The sequence below is a fragment of the Lotus japonicus genome, chromosome 2, assembly GCF_012489685.1.
Source record: "Lotus japonicus ecotype B-129 chromosome 2, LjGifu_v1.2".
Taxonomy (NCBI): Eukaryota; Viridiplantae; Streptophyta; class Magnoliopsida; order Fabales; family Fabaceae; genus Lotus; species Lotus japonicus.
Window position 1 is genome coordinate 95581988 of NC_080042.1, and position 17074 is coordinate 95599061.

The 17074-nt window shown below is 36.0% G+C and overlaps 1 protein-coding gene across 2 annotated transcripts; it reads left to right on the forward strand.

Moving 5' to 3' along the window:
- The first annotated feature begins 2756 nt into the window (after positions 1-2756).
- LOC130741468 (chaperone protein dnaJ 10) lies at positions 2757-15360 on the forward strand. Of its 2 annotated transcripts, none has more exons than XM_057594404.1 (11): positions 2757-2915; positions 3016-3142; positions 3643-3702; positions 4710-4792; positions 4962-5121; positions 9470-9599; positions 9945-10103; positions 13785-13963; positions 14062-14142; positions 14232-14387; positions 14827-15360. In XM_057594404.1, the coding sequence occupies exons 2-11, from the start codon at positions 3056-3058 to the stop codon at positions 14935-14937; spliced, it is 1206 nt and encodes a 401-aa protein (XP_057450387.1). In that variant the 5' UTR covers positions 2757-2915; positions 3016-3055; the 3' UTR covers positions 14938-15360. The 2 variants fall into 2 exon arrangements, with proteins under 2 accessions (XP_057450387.1, XP_057450388.1); XM_057594405.1 differs by having other exon boundaries at positions 2770-2915; positions 3035-3142.
- The last annotated feature ends 1714 nt before the right edge of the window (positions 15361-17074 follow it).

The following is a 17074-nucleotide window of genomic DNA, read 5'->3' on the forward strand; positions in this document are numbered from 1 at the left end:
GAGGACCAAACCATTGACCGAAAAAAAAAGGAGCAAACCAAAATCATTAATTTCTTAAAAAATGATTCAGATCTAATTCCTTGGTGTTGATTTTATATAAATTATACTATAATAAATTAAAGTTTATAAGATTATCTGTATATATAATGTTTTAGATATTATATACAATTAATTTTTTCTCACTTATTAATTATTGTTTGGTTATATTATGAAATTAATTTTTTTTAGTGTCAACCGAGTCAAACGGTTCAACCAGTGACCCAGTGGTCAGACCAATGACTCATTGACCCAACGCCCTGACCGAGTCGATCACCGGGCCGAGTTTAATAACATTGTCTGCAGCTATAGGGAGTCATAAGTGGATTTAATTTGGGATTGTTATCTATTGTTTTATTTTAAGATTTGTCACTTGAGTGCTCGAGTTGATTTTATGTTCCACATGAAATACTGGTTATGGAAGAACTTATTGGCAGATGTTGTTATTTTGTAACTATTGAAAATACAATAGAGATTCTGCTGAAATTTTACAAATCATATATACATGGTTATTTTAAATAAATTGTTTGGAAAATGATTCTATGAGGACGAGGCTTGCCAGATGAGGGTGGTAGCCTATGCGCCGGTCACGGCTTGGGATTTTGGGTCGTGACAGACTGATTGCTAATGTAGAGATAGAGTGAGACAATGCAATCAATGGTGGCTGTGTTTTTCTGTTTTGTTTGTTTTTCCGAGCGATTTGATGTTTGAAATTATTGAGCAATATATAAAGATTCATGACATGAGAAGTGATGAAAAATAAAACAGTAAAACACACTTAGTTTTATTTTTTTCTGAGCTATTCAACGTTTTAAATTTTTATGGTTTTTTTCCCCTTTTTTGTGAGATCGACTCTGATATGTTGGTATCTTGTACTGCATTTATTTGCAATTTACTTTTGACAAGCAACTGCAAAAGTGGGTTGCGTATACCGTGTGTCAGTTTCAAGCAACTGCAAAAGTGGGCTGTGTATACCGTGTGTCAGTTTGAAACTGACACACGGTGCTTCAGTTTCATTTTTGGAGTAATAAGACAAAAATATCATCTATTTCTAATAAAATTCCGTCTTTCTCCCTCATCATCTCCACAGTCCCAACACCACCATTTGCTCCAACACCACCACCGCTTCTTCAATGCTTTGTGATCAAACTCTATTTTGTTTCTGAAAACAACTTAATTTGCATTTTTGCTTAATGCTTTGGGACTTTGGGTTGTAATCTAGCATTTTGATGCTCATTTTCGTTTTGATTTTTTTTCTCTGCACATGAAAAGCCTCTTCATCACCTGCTTCATTCAGTATTTGAGAAAACAAAATGAGAGCACAAAAAAGCTTGAGTTTTTTCATTATTAATTATCTCTGTTTCTGGATCTGGGATTTTGGTGGGGGAAACTTTAATCGAGCTTGAATTTTTTTTGCGTTTTTGAAAGTGGGTATTTGGAAGGATGAAGGGTTTGCATGTTGCTGAATTTTCAGATCTGGGTTTCTGGTGGGGGAGGCTTTGGGTGGAAGTTGTTGTGTTTATGGATCTGGTTTTTGGTGGGGTGGCTCCGATTTGCTTGAACCTTGTTGGCCTCCTTGGATTTCTCCACACCCTCAGCGGTCATGGGAAACTCCATTGCCCTCCATCGTTTTTGGCAGCGTGGGGAGGGAGAGGAGTAGGAAAGGTGGTGGGGTGGGTCTGCACTCTAGAGAATGTGAATCATGGTCAAGATTGGGGGAGAAGGTGGGGGTGGGTTGGGGAAGAAGAAGGGTGTTTTTGTAAATTAAGATATAATTAACAAATGAATTGTTTTAATGTTAATTTATCTGAACAGTTAAAATTTTAAAATATCAAATCTAACGGTGCATATGTTAATTGAAGCACCGTGTGTCAATTTCAAACTAACACACGGTAGACGAAACCGCAAAAGTGCTGTGGGTCAACCTAATTCAAAGGCTTGGTAAATAAATTTGGTTAATAGAAGGTGAAGGTGAGGGTGAGGTATTTTGTTTGTTTGTTTTTTTTTAATAGAGGGTGAAGTTGAAGGTGTTAAATCTACATGTCATAGGTTCCTTAGTTTTTTTTCTTCTTATTTTTCGACAAGTGTTAAATTTGAATATGAAATAATATTAAAAGCTATGAGAACAATTTCAACCAAACATGTCATAACAGATAATTTTTTGATGAACTCAACTATAGATTAGTCATTTATGTAAAAAAAAAAACTATAGATTAGTCTTTCGAATTTATTACAAACACAACCAAAATGTTGGAGATTAACAACAATAAAATCGAGTTCAAAAAAAAAAACAATAAAATCAATTAGAGATTTGAAATTGTAGTAAAATATAAGTCTCGCATAACTAATCTAAAATAAATTAAACTTCAATTTTTAAATACTGCATCAAAATTTTGAAAATGAAAAGATAATGTTAAATTTCAATGCGGTTGCGGATCATTTGACGAAGGATGGTGCTCGTGGGACTTGTCGGATGCGCTGTTTCGATACAACTCTGACGGAAGTAGCTCCTATGCTTGCGGATGACTATCGTGGCACTCTCTTTATGAGGAGCTAGTGTGTGGTCTTTTTTCCTTTCTTTAAGTTGTTTTGTACCCAAAAGAAAAGATCATGTTAAAAAAAAAAAGTTAATTTATTATTCTTTTTAAGAAAAAACTTTTTGCATCAAGTTAATTGGAAAGGTTTTATTTATTTATTTAGTTTTTTTTTTGCAATACAATTTTGTTTTCTTAAATACTGGTGAAAGGCAAAAAGTCGGAACCACCGCGGTTCGGAGAGGAAACATTTCACGGCAGTCAACTCCCCGGAGTCCGAAGTCCATTCCAATCAGAGGAGGCGGATTACGCCTGAGCGAGGAGAATAACGCCATTTGATTTTGCGTGAGGATAATACTTAAGATTTTCCCTGCTATTGTTTTTATCGCTTTCGTGTTTTTTCTCTTCATACCCTCTTAGGTTAGTAAAAATCTAATAATTCCAGGCGTTTGCTCATTGGAAAGCTCAATCAAGTGCTCATTGAGATGGTAAAGGAGACCGAATACTATGACGTGCTGGGTGTCAGTCCTTCGGCATCCGAAGCTGAGATTAAGAAAGCTTATTACATGAAGGTCCTGGTCTAATCTATCGATCCCTTGCTTGTCCGCCTCATTTGTTTTCTTGTCATGCGCAAAGGGGCTTAATTAATTGATTATTTGGCCTGAAGAGTTGGTATTACGTAGAGCTACACAATTATTTTGCTTTGCAACCTGTAGCGGACCTCAATGGATCCGTCTAATCCAATATACCGTTTGAATAGACACAATATAGCAGATGCCTATGTCCTATGGCTCGATCTGTCAATTCTGTTAGGTTTTGAAAGAGATGTATACTTGCGTCGAGTGCTTTCTCTTTGCAATACAAGACAAGCTAGCTAGCTTTTACACAATGAATTTCAAATGTTAGCGTTTAGCTTTGAAAAATTGAATTAAAATTTCCTTGTGCCTTGTGTTGTACTTGATTTACATTTTCCATAGTTATCAATTTTTTATCATTTTGTACCAAATTGTTAAATATGATCAAGTGGTTTAATCACATTATTAATTCCTCTTCTCCTGTCATATATGTGCAGGCACGGCAAGTGCATCCAGATAAAAACCCAAATGACCCTCTTGCTGCACAAAATTTTCAGGCAAGAATATTATGTTTCAGTGTAGAGCTTCCATTTTCCACGTGTGGTATTGTAAACCTTTCATATGGTTTTGACATACCAAGGAGCCTTGAGTCAAAGCAATGGGAAACACATGTTTTTGTTGCTGTATACTTTTTGAGGTGTGCAATGGATCGTGGAAAGGAATTTCACATTGAGAATCCAAACTACTTGCGATTTATTAAGGAGTTGCAGATGTTCTGAATTGCACTAGCTTCAGGCCTTCATCCTTATTTATAAGCACAATTAGCTTTCCTTACCTTCAGTTCTCCCTCTTTTTTCATTTTGATAGTGACATTCTACACGCCTTTAGTTCTACACTATTCTCTATTTTTAACCAAATTTCAGACCTAAATGATTTATTCTAATAGAAAACTTGTAGTCCTAAATTTGAGTCCAGGCCTGTGGTAATGTTAAGACATGGGACTATTGAATGCACAGAGAGCCATTTGACCTGGATTATCTTGTTAGTTGATGAAGCGAGCATTTTTTTTTGGTTACAAATTGTTCGATGAAATAAAGATACAGGTCTTACACCTGGAGTAATATTTCCACATCCAACAAACTAACTGGAGTAATATATTCTCATCTAACGAACTGACATCAACTTTATTTTATTGGCAAGATGACCATTAAGTCAATAACCACAGTTCTTGAGATCATATTTATGTTAATGTGGCATAACTTGCATTCTTGAACAAGTGAACCAATACGTTGAATTTCATGGAATTCACGGATCGGCATTTAACATTCACAATGTTAAAATATTATGGAAGTTTCATATTGTTCCGTTATATCCTATTGCCAAATTTCACAGCCTATACATGTTGGAAGGGTTCCTTCATTAAAGTAGGTAATATCCTGAAGTATTAATACTCTTTTTTAATCCCAGTCTTCATTATGTATTCTGCATAACTTGGATTGTAACTTTGTTAATCTGCTTTTGTTGCCACTAGTTATTTCCCATGGTTTTTATACTCTGGTTTCAGGTTTTAGGTGAGGCTTACCAAGTTCTGAGTGACCCAGGTCAAAGGCAAGCTTATGATGTTCATGGGAAATCAGGAATCTCTACGTTAGTTTCCTTTTTTCTTGTTTTCCACTTCATACTGTATCAATTAATAGTCGGGTATCAAGGGTGATAGGATATGGAGTTTTTAAATCTTGTTAAGTGTTCTTATAGTAATATATTAGTGCATGATCATTTTGCTTTTGCTGATTTTTATGTCTTTCATTCCTTTCAGTGATGCAATTATTGACCCTGCAGCAATCTTTGCCATGCTTTTCGGTAGTGAACTTTTTGAGGAATATATAGGCCAGCTAGCCATGGCCTCAATGGCTTCAATGGACATTTTTACTGAAGGGGAACAATTTGATACTAAAAAGTTGCAAGAGAAAATGAGGGTATAATTTTATAATCTTTCTTAAAACTGCAATCTCTTATGCTTAATTTGATTGCCATGTCTTGTAAACTTTCTTTTTTTGCTTTTGTATTTTTTTTTCTCGGGTTGCAGCTTTCGATAATTAATCATAATAGGGTTCTATTGTGACTACATCATGTTACTAACATCATGCATACTTATATTTAATCTAGCCAGAAGATTGCCTAGTTTCAGTTTTTTAGACATAGCTGAGACATTAGCATGTGTTTGGTTAAACCTATGAATATAACTTATGATTTACTTATAAGCTGTTTTGAGCTTATTCTGATAAGCTTATAGCGCTTATAAGTATCTATAAGTTCTTTTGAGCTTATTTCAATAACCTTTTCGAATAAGCCCTTATGTGATAAGTGCTTATTGACATAAGCACTTAATCAAGCTGTTGAGCCAAACACAAACTAAATAGGGAAACAAATCATGATATATAAGGAAATAAGGAAACCAATCCAAATAGATATTAGATAAGTTAAGTTGCCCTAAATTATTCTAAGATACAAGTCAAATACTATAACATATTCTTCACGTATCCTAATTCTCCCCCTCAAGCTAAATTTTAGAGAACTGTTTGTTACATATGTATAAGTTTTGTTTGGGGAGCTACTGAGGGCATTGGAAACATCATCCTATTGCTTGGAATCAGTTTTGTTCCTCTAACAACTCGAAAGGAATGGATTAAAATATTTTACATGCTTTTAATGAAGCTCTTATCGTGGAGCTTGGGTCGTAGGGGCTTATCCGTAAGCCTCGGGCGTTATATGTCAAAGTTCATAGATGGAAGTGTGGGTGTGGTATTGATGTACTTCTTAACATGTAGAGGAAAGGCAAGATGTCGAGTACTTGGCATGACATTTGTTGTGTTTGGAGCACATTCAAAGTGGTACTTGTTGAGTAATAGAATAAACATGGCTAGAAAGGCAGCTGAAGGATGTCAGAGATGTTAGAGAGATGAGCATTGCTGTAAAGATAACTTAGTACAATGGCTGAAATGATCATCAAATTGAAAAGTTGGTCAGAATTAAAGTTATTAATCACACAGTACAAGGACACAATAGTGTTTTCACAATGCGCTTAGCCCCTTAAAAATTTAGGTCAGAAACGTAGAGTGTTTTGACCTTGCACTTGTCGCCCGTGATTTGCGGCCAAATTGCTTCCATCAGCTCACTCCACTATTGGGTCATGGAGGGTAAAGCTATTGGTGTAAAAATGGGATAGTCTCAAATAACCCGATTAAAATTATGGTCCGGGCTACCAAAATTCAGCTTGATCTAAATTTGGTTCAGCCTGTCCTGGCCTAAAAATTGACCAACCCACCATGGGCTGGGCCAGCTCGTTGGCCTTTTTTTTGTTTTTTATTTATTTAATGTTTATTAATTATAAACATGTTAAACTTAAAAATAATTAAGATTAATAAGACAATGTTTATTACTTTTTTCTATTTGTATGTGTTCTATTTTTCATGTAATGATTTTCTTACCTTAAGTTGTTTTAATATTTAGAAAGCAATTATTCATGGGCTAGCCATTTGGCCCGCAACCCGTGAAGGGCTAGGCTGGCCTGCTAAATTAGTAGCCCATATCAATTTTGTTCAAACCCAACCCGGCTGAAAATGTGTTGGCCCGTTGCGGGCCGGCCCAAATTGGACACCCCTAGGTAAAGCCCCATATTATCCTTTACCTCCCAATGACGTTACAACCCCTAATGTTTTCATATTTTTGTAATTTCCTTGACATATTTTTCATTAGAAAATTGGGGACTGTCCCTCACCCATCGTTTGCTGTCATTCACATATGAAGAAAGCCTATTTTATTCTTCTACACCCTCACGAACTCAAGCCCACTTTTCACCCGCAATATTTTCAGCCATTCCCATCACTTTGACACCCACACTAGTCATTAGCATCCCTCTATTCATGCTCCCCTGTTAATGTCATAGCTTCCAGCTCTATTAATTTTTTTCACCCTCTATTCTACTACTGCTAAAATGATCATCATTAAAACATTCCTAGCAATCAAATTATAAGCAGCAATGTTAGAATGTGTTACTTTAGTTTGTGTATTAGTTTGTTATATTCTGTTTCAACAAATTACCTTTGATTGTCGCTCGTTTGTTAAGAAGTTAGTTTCTGTTAGTGACACCCTGCTGAGAGAAGTTTGCATAAATACATATCTCTTTGTAATCATGATTCATCGTAATGAATATTAAGAAATGTTCATCAGGAACGTGCAGAAGTTTCAAATAACGAGAACTTAAATAACAACAAATAATAGCATGACTAAGACCTGATTGTTTGAGGATAAAGAAGAGCAGGGTCCAATCTAGGACATATGGTGCCAAACTTCACCGTTGATCGTAGACTAGGTCAAACAACATCTGGTACAACGGAGGTCACTGTATCTGGGATAACTATGGTCAAACTTCATCCAGGATAGTCAGGGATAATATACATTTAGGATGGCCATAGGCTTCAAAAGGAGGATATGACACTGGGGTGAGTTCACCTGCAGCTTTTGAGGTAGGTTGTAGAAACGTAAAAACCACTATAGAAAGAGAAAACCTAAGAGAAAAAGGGCTGGCTGGAATTTGTGCACGATCCATGGGAATAAAATTATCATGGAGATAATAACTTTGTTACAATAGAGTTCTAGATTTGAGGGAACTTACAAGAAACCCCACAGAAGATGGTAGGTGCTACTTTTTTTTTGGTACACCGGAAAGATAAACTACACCCTCCAGGTAAGTACTGCTATCCTTCGGAGATATTCATATGGGATCTTCCCCTCCCAAACCATATGTCCCCCGACTTTCACCACTTGAGCTATCCTTCGGGGACATGTAAGTACTGCTTTGATATCATATTCAAGATATTAGGAATAATTATGTCAAAAAATTAGGAATAAAATATATTGATATTGGTGAGAATGATGTATTGGGTGTTATTAGATAAGATAAAGCACTAATTGCTAATTATACTATGCTACATTTGTAACCCTAATTAATAAGAAACAAATCTTGATATATAAGGTAACATTGAAACCAATCATAAGAGACAATTAAAGTTACCCTTAAGGCCTTAACAATTCAATTTATTTATCATACATTCTAATATAGATGATAATCAGTCTTACGGTGATGAAAATATTGTTCATTCTATTTTTGTGTAGTGCTTTGGTGAAGATGTATGCAAGTTTGTTTCTGTTTCACAAACCACACATATCCAGTAAGATGAAGTGCCTAGGAAATCTGCTTATATTGAATCTTTTCATGATTAAAATGACAGTCAGCCTCCATATGCTTTGTTCATTTGTTAGAATTAGGATGAGAGGCAATATAAATTGTGGTTTGGTTGTCAAGCTACTACTTTATAGGCATTTCACTCCAATTCACATCTAGTGCCAGTCTAGTATTCTAATTTGGTATCTGACAACACTGGCTAGAAATAGATCTATAAACCAAGGATTCATCCCAATCACCCCTAGATACCTTCCATCGTCCATGATTCTATGCCAGAAGGCACCATAACTTGAAGCACCTTTCAGATATCTCCGCATTAGAACAGTTTCCGAACGGGTGGTCCAAGGAGATGGCAAGGAGATGACATGAGTTAACTAACCACACTATCAGAGAAGGCAATATGTGTCAGATATAAAACCACTCAGAAGCTTAAGTAATTAGGCACAGTGACAAGGGAAATCGCTGATCAGTGGTGGAGTCAATGCAGGGGCCAATAGTGGCCATGGCACCACCCTAAATTTTAGGATTTCAATCTAATACTAGTAATGTATATTATGTGGAAATCATCTTGTGACTTTTTTCCAGCACCTTATCCATGTCATTATGTTACAAAGTCAGGAAAAAAAATAAATAAATTAGGCTATCAGTGGATGTTATAATTACATATAGCTTTAACTAACACAAAAGCAAAAAGAATATTAGAATGCCATGTTTTTTGCCCTGTTTAATGAAACCTTTGAAGTAGATCTTGGACCTTTTATTTTAGGGTGAGTGGGTCTTTTAAGCATGATAGTTCTCTTGCTTTTTTGTAACGTCCCTTGCTTATCCAATTAGTTTGTTTGTTATTTGACCTAAAAGAAAAATAGGTTTGTATGGTAAAAGTCTCTAGTTTTGGTCCCCTCAATCTGAATTTCTGGTTCTGCCACCTCCGCATGTCAGTGTTGGGGGAGCCATGGTCCCCCTTAAAAGTTCTTATCTTTTTTCTGTAAAAAAGGAGAAAGATTGAAATTGTCTTATATTGTCCTGTCTTAGATGTGAACTTGTATTTCGTTGTTTCAACAGATTTATTCTTCTTTCAGGTGGTTCAGAAGGAAAGAGAAGAAAAACTTGCAGACATACTTAAAAATAGACTCAACCAATATGTCCAAGGAAACAAAGAGGACTTTGTAAATCAAGCAGAAGCTGAAGTAGCTCGGCTCTCCAGTGCAGGTACAATGTCCTAAGAATAATATAATTCTAGACATGCAGGGAATAGGACTGGTGAAAACAATTTATTCATACAAATTTAAATGACCAGAGTTCATTGTTACAGCTCATTTGGATGCTTTTTTCATCCTAAATATCAATCCATGGTTGGAAAAAGTTCTTTGAATCAGTAATTCTTTTGTTTAAAAAATCTTGATATGATCAAAAGAATGACTACATGACATGGAAAAAACCTTTTACTTGATCCCAAGTATTTGACTTGCTGTATTGAACAGTAGTAGCCTAACTTTCCGTAGCAGTATTATCACTCATGTGCTTTTGCTGAGTAAATTAGTTGTCATTATACAGCTTATGGGGTTGATATGCTGAATACAATTGGCTACATATACGCTAGGCAGGCAGCAAAAGAGCTAGGAAAGAAAGCAATTTACTTGGGTGTACCTTTTATTGCTGAGTGGTTTAGAAACAAAGGGCACTTCATCAAATCCCAAGTTACAGCAGCAACAGGTGAGCAAACTTTAGTTATACAACTTTTCTTGGCTGTGTTGTGGTTTCTTGATTTCAATCTTAATCTCGTATTATTTTCTACGTTGCATATTTCCTGAGACTTTGGTGCATCAGATTGACCTTGGCCCATTAAGGCTTTGGTTTAAGTGCAGTGCATTTTTTAGTGCCTCTTTCATCAACATGCTATGGGATGGAATTATGTTTGTTGAAGTTATTAAGGAGTGAAGAGGAAGATAAAGACTAATTTCAACATCAACATATCTAACTAAAGTCAAACAAATCTTGGTTCAAAAAGTCAAACAAATCTAACTAAAGTAAGATATTCAACAATATACATAGGTTATATCTAATCCAACCTAATTAAGGAATTACAAAGAAATAATTATCTAATAAAATCTGTACAAATCAAATCTACCCTAATTACAGGAAATTACGAAACAAGAAAATGTGAGAATAAAGAGTCAGATCCTGCTAATTATGGTAACTATGTCGTACAACAGGATTGGACGTTGGGCGCTTAAGAAGAGCCAACAAGAAAAGAAGATCAGGGTTGCAAGATGAGAATTTTATGCTGGATGAGTGGTTACACAAGACAAGATAGGATTAGAAATACAATCATTAGAGAGTCGGGGGGGGGGGAGCTTCTATTGTAGAAAAGATGGAAAAAATGATCCATATTGCTCAACCTCACATAGTGGGAAAAGGCTTTGTTGTTGTTGGTGGTGGCGGTGATGGTGATGCTTACTTAGTTACTTGTCATTGTCAACACTGATGGAGTTCGAGACTCTAAAAAATGGGACCTAGTTGGACTTCATTTTTTGTTTTGTTTTCCATTCTTTTCACCTTGAGGACTGTTGAATATCTGTTTAGATTTAGTTTACTATTAGTATTATCTCATTGAGATATAGTTTAGATTTGTTTCTCTATTTTAGATTAGTATCTATTTAAATAGAGATAATATCTATTTAAATAGAGATAATATCTATTTAAATAGAGATAGGTTTAGATAGATTTAGTTTCTTTTTATCTCTTTGTTAGTCTATATATATTGTAGTTTTCAGTCAAGTATTAATCAATGAAATACACAATAATTATTTTATCAAATTCAAGTTGGTATCAGAGCGAGTTTCGATCCTACCGCTGTGAGGGGGCTCCTCCCCCGTGAGCCCCCTCATGGTGACCTTCCAAATCTCTTTGGATTATTTTCACTCGTCCTGTGCTTCCGCGCTTGTTCGTTCTAGCCTTTTCTTACGGCCTCGTTTCTTTCTGATTATGGTCCCCTTTGTCTTGGAACCCTATTGACCCTTGTTTCTTAATACTTAAAACAACCGCGCCTTCTTCTTCGGCGCGTGAAGGTAACGCACAAACCTGAACTCGACGCGACGACCACATACATGTTCGTCCGTTGTAGTATAGTTGGTCAGGATATTTGGCTCTCCCTCCTGGTTCTGTTCCAGATGTTGTTTTCTCCAGATTTTCCTTCCTTTAATGCAGTTGCGTGATTGGAAGAAATTGTGGGAATTGATTCAACAATTGTTTACTCAAGAATTCTTGATTGGAATGACATAATAATTCTTCACTGCCAGCGAGAGTATTGGTTACATGAAGTGGAAATATGGAATGCCAATGCGTTGGGATGGTGATATTGGAAGTTTCTGATGATGCCAGAATGAAGCAGTACCATGTGGCTCTTTGGTCCAATCCAGTTCTCAATTAGTGTGTTGGGTTGTTCTAGTTTCTTGTTTTTGGTTTCTTGGTTTTGGTTGGCACAGTGTGGTTTTGGAGTTGGAAAAGATTTTTGCTCTCTATTAAAGTGGAGAATTGGTTTTGCATTGTGTGGTTTGTTGGTGTATAAATTTTGGACTATTTTTGGGAATATCTCTCTCCGGCAGCAGCTGCTTCTCAAGTTAATTATATTTGTTAAAAGCTATGCATATGACATATATGCGCTAGCTTGAGGGGAAGATCTGAATATTGTTAAATCTTAATTATATTTGTTACAAGCTATGCATATGACATATATGCTATAGTTTGAAGGGAAGTGTTGGATATTGCTAAATATCCTAATAGAGACCACAGTCAACCACCGCCGACAATCGTTATCCTTGTTGCTGGTTTGGTGGAGGGTGTATTCAAGAAGTGTTTGGTTGGATCTAATTGTATTGCGCTGCATTGTTCTCGCTGGTCCTATTTGTGTTTCGGCCAGGTTTGGTTTTTAAGGTCCTCTATTTGACGTGTGTTGTGGCGCCACCGTTAATGGTCGTCTGGTCTTCCTCTTCCAGTTTGGTTTGTGGGTCTGCTGTGTTTTCTCATCTGCGATGTTTCTTGCTGTTTGAGTTCTTAGTTTGCGTCTCATGGTTCGTGATGCTCTTATTATATTGATCTTGGCTGACTTTATGCAATTTGGTTTTGTTTGGTTTTGAAGGTGACAGTTCGTTTGTTTTGTCTCGATTGTTTGGTTTTCTGGTTTTAGGGCTTCAGCTGCAAGTTGCGCTGGCCCACTCTCTAGTTGAGAGTTATTGGTTTTGGTTTTAGGGCTCTAGCTGCGAGTTGCGCTGGCCCGCTCTCTAATGTTTGAGAGTTGTCTGTGTCAAAGTTGACACCATTGTTTGTTTTAGAAGCCATCAATCGATCGACCTCAAGTATGTTTTATTTCTGTGTGGTTGTTGTTGGTGAGTTGTTGCTTCAGCCTTGTTTTGTTTTCGGGCGTATTGTTGCTGGTTTTTCGCCCTTGTTTGCTGACTCAGCTACCCTACGACACTCCAGAAGAATTGGTTTTTGTCTTGCATCAATTTCAGCCAGATCAAGTATGAGAAGTTGTCTTTTGCCTGCCCATGGATTTAGCAGAAGTTCGAAAGATTATTCAATTTGAAGTATGAGAAGTTGGCTTTTATTGCCATGGATTTACTAGAAGTTTGAAAGGTTATTCAATTCAGAAATTCGCCAAGACTGTCATTATTAAGGGATATCTATTAAGATAATTTTTTTCTTGGGTTCGATTTGTTACAAGCTTAAAGCTAAGTAAGCTTTAGCTTGAGGGGGAGTGTTGAATATCTGTTTAGATTTAGTTTACTATTAGTATTATCTCATTGAGATATAGTTTAGATTTGTTTCTCTATTTTAGATTAGTATCTATTTAAATAGAGATAATATCTATTTAAATAGAGATAGGTTTAGATAGATTTAGTTTCTTTTTATCTCTTTGTTAGTCTATATATATTGTAGTTTTCAGTCAAGTATTAATCAATGAAATACACAATAATTATTTTATCAAATTCAAGTAGGACAAAGTAAAACACTGGGAGGGATTGGCAAAATATCAGCTTAGTGGTATAGGCATGCGTGGACAAGACCCATATGATAGGTAACTATGTCGTTGCATGATCAAAATAGCTCAACCCCACATAGTGGGAAGAAGCTTTGTTGTCGGTGGTGGCGATGATGGTGATGGCTACTTGTCAACACCGATGGAGTTGGATACTCTAAACAATGGGACCTAGTTGGACTTTTTTTAGCACCCCCTGTTAGGTTAAGGCTTTTATTTGAACTGATAGATAGAAGTTCACACTTGAAACTAACTATCTATTCACTTTGACTCTCTAGCTTGCAGACATGAATTGCTATACTTTAAAACGTTTGAGTAGGAGACTGACAAATGGTTTTTCTTTGTGTTGATTCTAGGGGCAATTGCTTTGATCCAACTGCAGGAGGATATGAAAAAGCAACTCAGTTCAGAAGGGAACTATACTGAAGAAGAGCTTGAAGAATACATGCAATCTCACAAGAAATTAATGATTGACTCTCTGTGGAAACTTAATGTGGCTGACATTGAGGCCACTCTTTCTCGTGTGTGTCAAATGGTTGTTTTTGCCACTCCAATGTTAACTTCTTTATATGGCATAAAGTATATTTGAGGGCTAGGTGTGATTTAATTTAGTTCATGTGTGCTTCACTTTAGGTTCTTCAAGACAACAGTGCCAAGAAAGAAGAGCTCCGTGCACGTGCAAAAGGGTTGAAAACTCTCGGTAAAATCTTCCAGGTTGTATCTCTTTCCCTACACTACACAGAATTGTTTGCAATATTGTATAGTGATGATGAAATGATGTTTAACTCACGATTTGAATGTAGAGGGTTAAGCCAGCTAATGGGAACGATAATGAAAGTGTTCAAAACAAAGCAGTGCATAAGTTGAATGGAAATGAAACTAGCAATGATGCTTGTTCTCCTAGTGCATCACCTAATGCTTCTAGTCCTGATTCAACACATGCTATGTATGCATCGCAGGTGCAATTTCCCCCCTGATACGCGCTTGTTTTTCCCTTCCTTTTTCAGCATCTGCTCCCCATGTTTATATTTATAAGTCACATTCTAGAAGCTTTTCATGTCCCTCGGTATAAGTCATTTTAAAATATAAATGAAGCATTAATTTTTTTTCTTCAAGTTTACCTTTTAACATTTAATGCTTTATATTCTATTATCTAACATTTAGCAAATAATTCTTTTAGTTTTCCAATAAGGGGTATTTTAGGAAAATAAACATGCTTTTTTATACATTTGAGATTAATATCTAATCTTAACTAATTTTTTTTTTTAATTTGTGTAAATTGGTTGGAAGAGGCTTATAAGTAGGAATAAATGGAGTATCCTTTTAAATTATCATTTTTATTTTTTATACAATTTAATTTATACGTTTTCTTGCTTTCTTTGATACAAATGGATGTAGAGCCCCTATGTGGAGGCCCCACACTTTGCAGGCATGCAATTCGACTACAACTTCCCTAGGCCAACAGCTCCCCCTGGTGCCCAGAGACCTGCTCCAACCAGCAAGGATTGATGAGGGAGTTTAATACCTCTGTGTGTGCGTGTGTTTGTGTTGTGGGTATACCACCTATTGTATGTATCGATCTTATGGTATCGTGTCGAATGTGCCTTTGCAAATTGATCTGCTGGAGATCGCACCTTGTCTGTGGGGACCTGATTGTGCATTGTGGCTATTCATGTCTGATTATTTTATACATAGATGGGGAAAGATAATTTAAAGGTAGCCCGTGTTGTTGCTAATTGGCTACCATGTAATTCGAGCTGTGTATTTTATTGGGGTTTATGCACTTGGGTTCATTTTCTCATTTCTTGTGTTTTTTTAGGGATAGTAGGATTTCAATTTTAGGGATCAAGTCTCTGACCTTGGTTAACATAATGCTAAAATTTTGTACCATATATGAAATAGTAAACATGCGTGAATTCTTTTGCAAGATAAGTAGCTTCTGAATTTGCATGGACGCCAAGTTTGTTCCAAATGCCGAATAATTACAACTTTGTATATTTTTTTACAACGTCTCATTGAAGGTACACCTGTTGGGATGGCAGTAGGATCAGCAGGAAAGATTATCCACTCTATGTGTATAAGTGGTGATCTTTTTGCGCATTCAAGTTCGTTAAAATATTGAATCTGAATATTTTTTTTATGTAAATGTTAGTTGTTAGTAAATTAGTTTCTCCTCAGGATTCGAACCCTAGACTCTTCACCATTCAACCCACCCAACCCTTATGTCCCTTAACTCTAACAACTTTTTTACATGTTACTAGAAAGATTGTGCTTGGAAGGCAGACATGTATCGCTTATAGGGTAGTTCGCGGTTCGGTTTGGACCGGTTTTAGGTGAAACCAAACACCTATCTAATAAAAATTCATTGGTTCGGTTTCGATCGATTGTTAGCAAAAAAAATAATAATCCAAAACCAGAACCGAACCGATCCGATGATGAACGGTTTGGTTCATCGGTTTCACAACTTCTTTTTATAGTAAATATCAATTTCACAACTTTAAAAATATAGCAAATACATATGATTCACAACTTAACAACGCATAAAAATGGCTAATCAATAATTCAATCATAGCTTAATAACAAATCCATAATCCATAATTCATAATCAACAACTTAAGTACTTAGCAATGTATAAATGCTTAAAGTAGTGATTAATATTAGTACCATTACAAATTAATAATAGAAAATAAAAACATAATAAGTCCAACAAACATAAAAAGTCTAACATAAACAATATTTATTCAAAACAAATATATATATATATATTTAAATATTTTAAAAATAAATATATATCATCGGTTCGGTTCATTGGTTTTTAATTTTTCAAACCGTGAACCGAACCAATCTTCATTGGTTTTTATCAGTTTAGATCGGTTTTTAACCGAATAACAAAAAAAACCTGTCCAATTGCTTTGGTTCGGTTCGTCAGTTTCATCGATGAACACCCCTATCGCTTAGTGTTCACCATTAACGTTAGAAAAAAAGAAGAGAATGGAAACAAAAATTCATTCACATTCTAAATTTCGCTCCATCGTGAGAGGGAAAAGAGGTGACAAATATGATGATTGTATAATAGGAAAGAAAATGAGTGTAAATATACAAAAAGTTAAAGGAGTATTTGTCAAGGTTTTAGCGCTGTCGAAAATTTAGATTCTTAGTGTTTCAAAGTTTTAGGATGTCGGGTATTTAGAGTTTAAGTGTTTCAGGGTATTAGGGTTTCAAGGTTTCAGGGTTTCGCTGTTTCAATGTTTCGGGAATTTTGATTTTCAGGGTTTGAAGGTTTCAGGGTTCGAGCGTTTCAGGGTTTCAAGAATCAGGGTTTTCATGGTTTCGGAGCTTTAGGGTTTCAGGTATTTAGAATTTCAGGGTTTCGGAGCATTAGGGTTTGAAGGTTTCGGGGTTCGAGCGTTTCGGGGTTTCGAGAATCAGGGTTTTCATGGTTTCAGAGCTTTAGGGTTTCGGGTATTTAGAGTTTCAGTGTTTCGTAGCGTTAGGGTTTGAAGGTTTCAGGGTTCGAGCGTTTCGGGTATTTAGAGTTTCTGGGTTTCGGAGCGTTAGGGTTTGAAGGTTTCGGGGTTCGAGCGTTTCGGGGTTTCGAGAATCAGGGTTTTCATGGTTTCAGAGCTTTAGGGTTTCGGGTATTTAG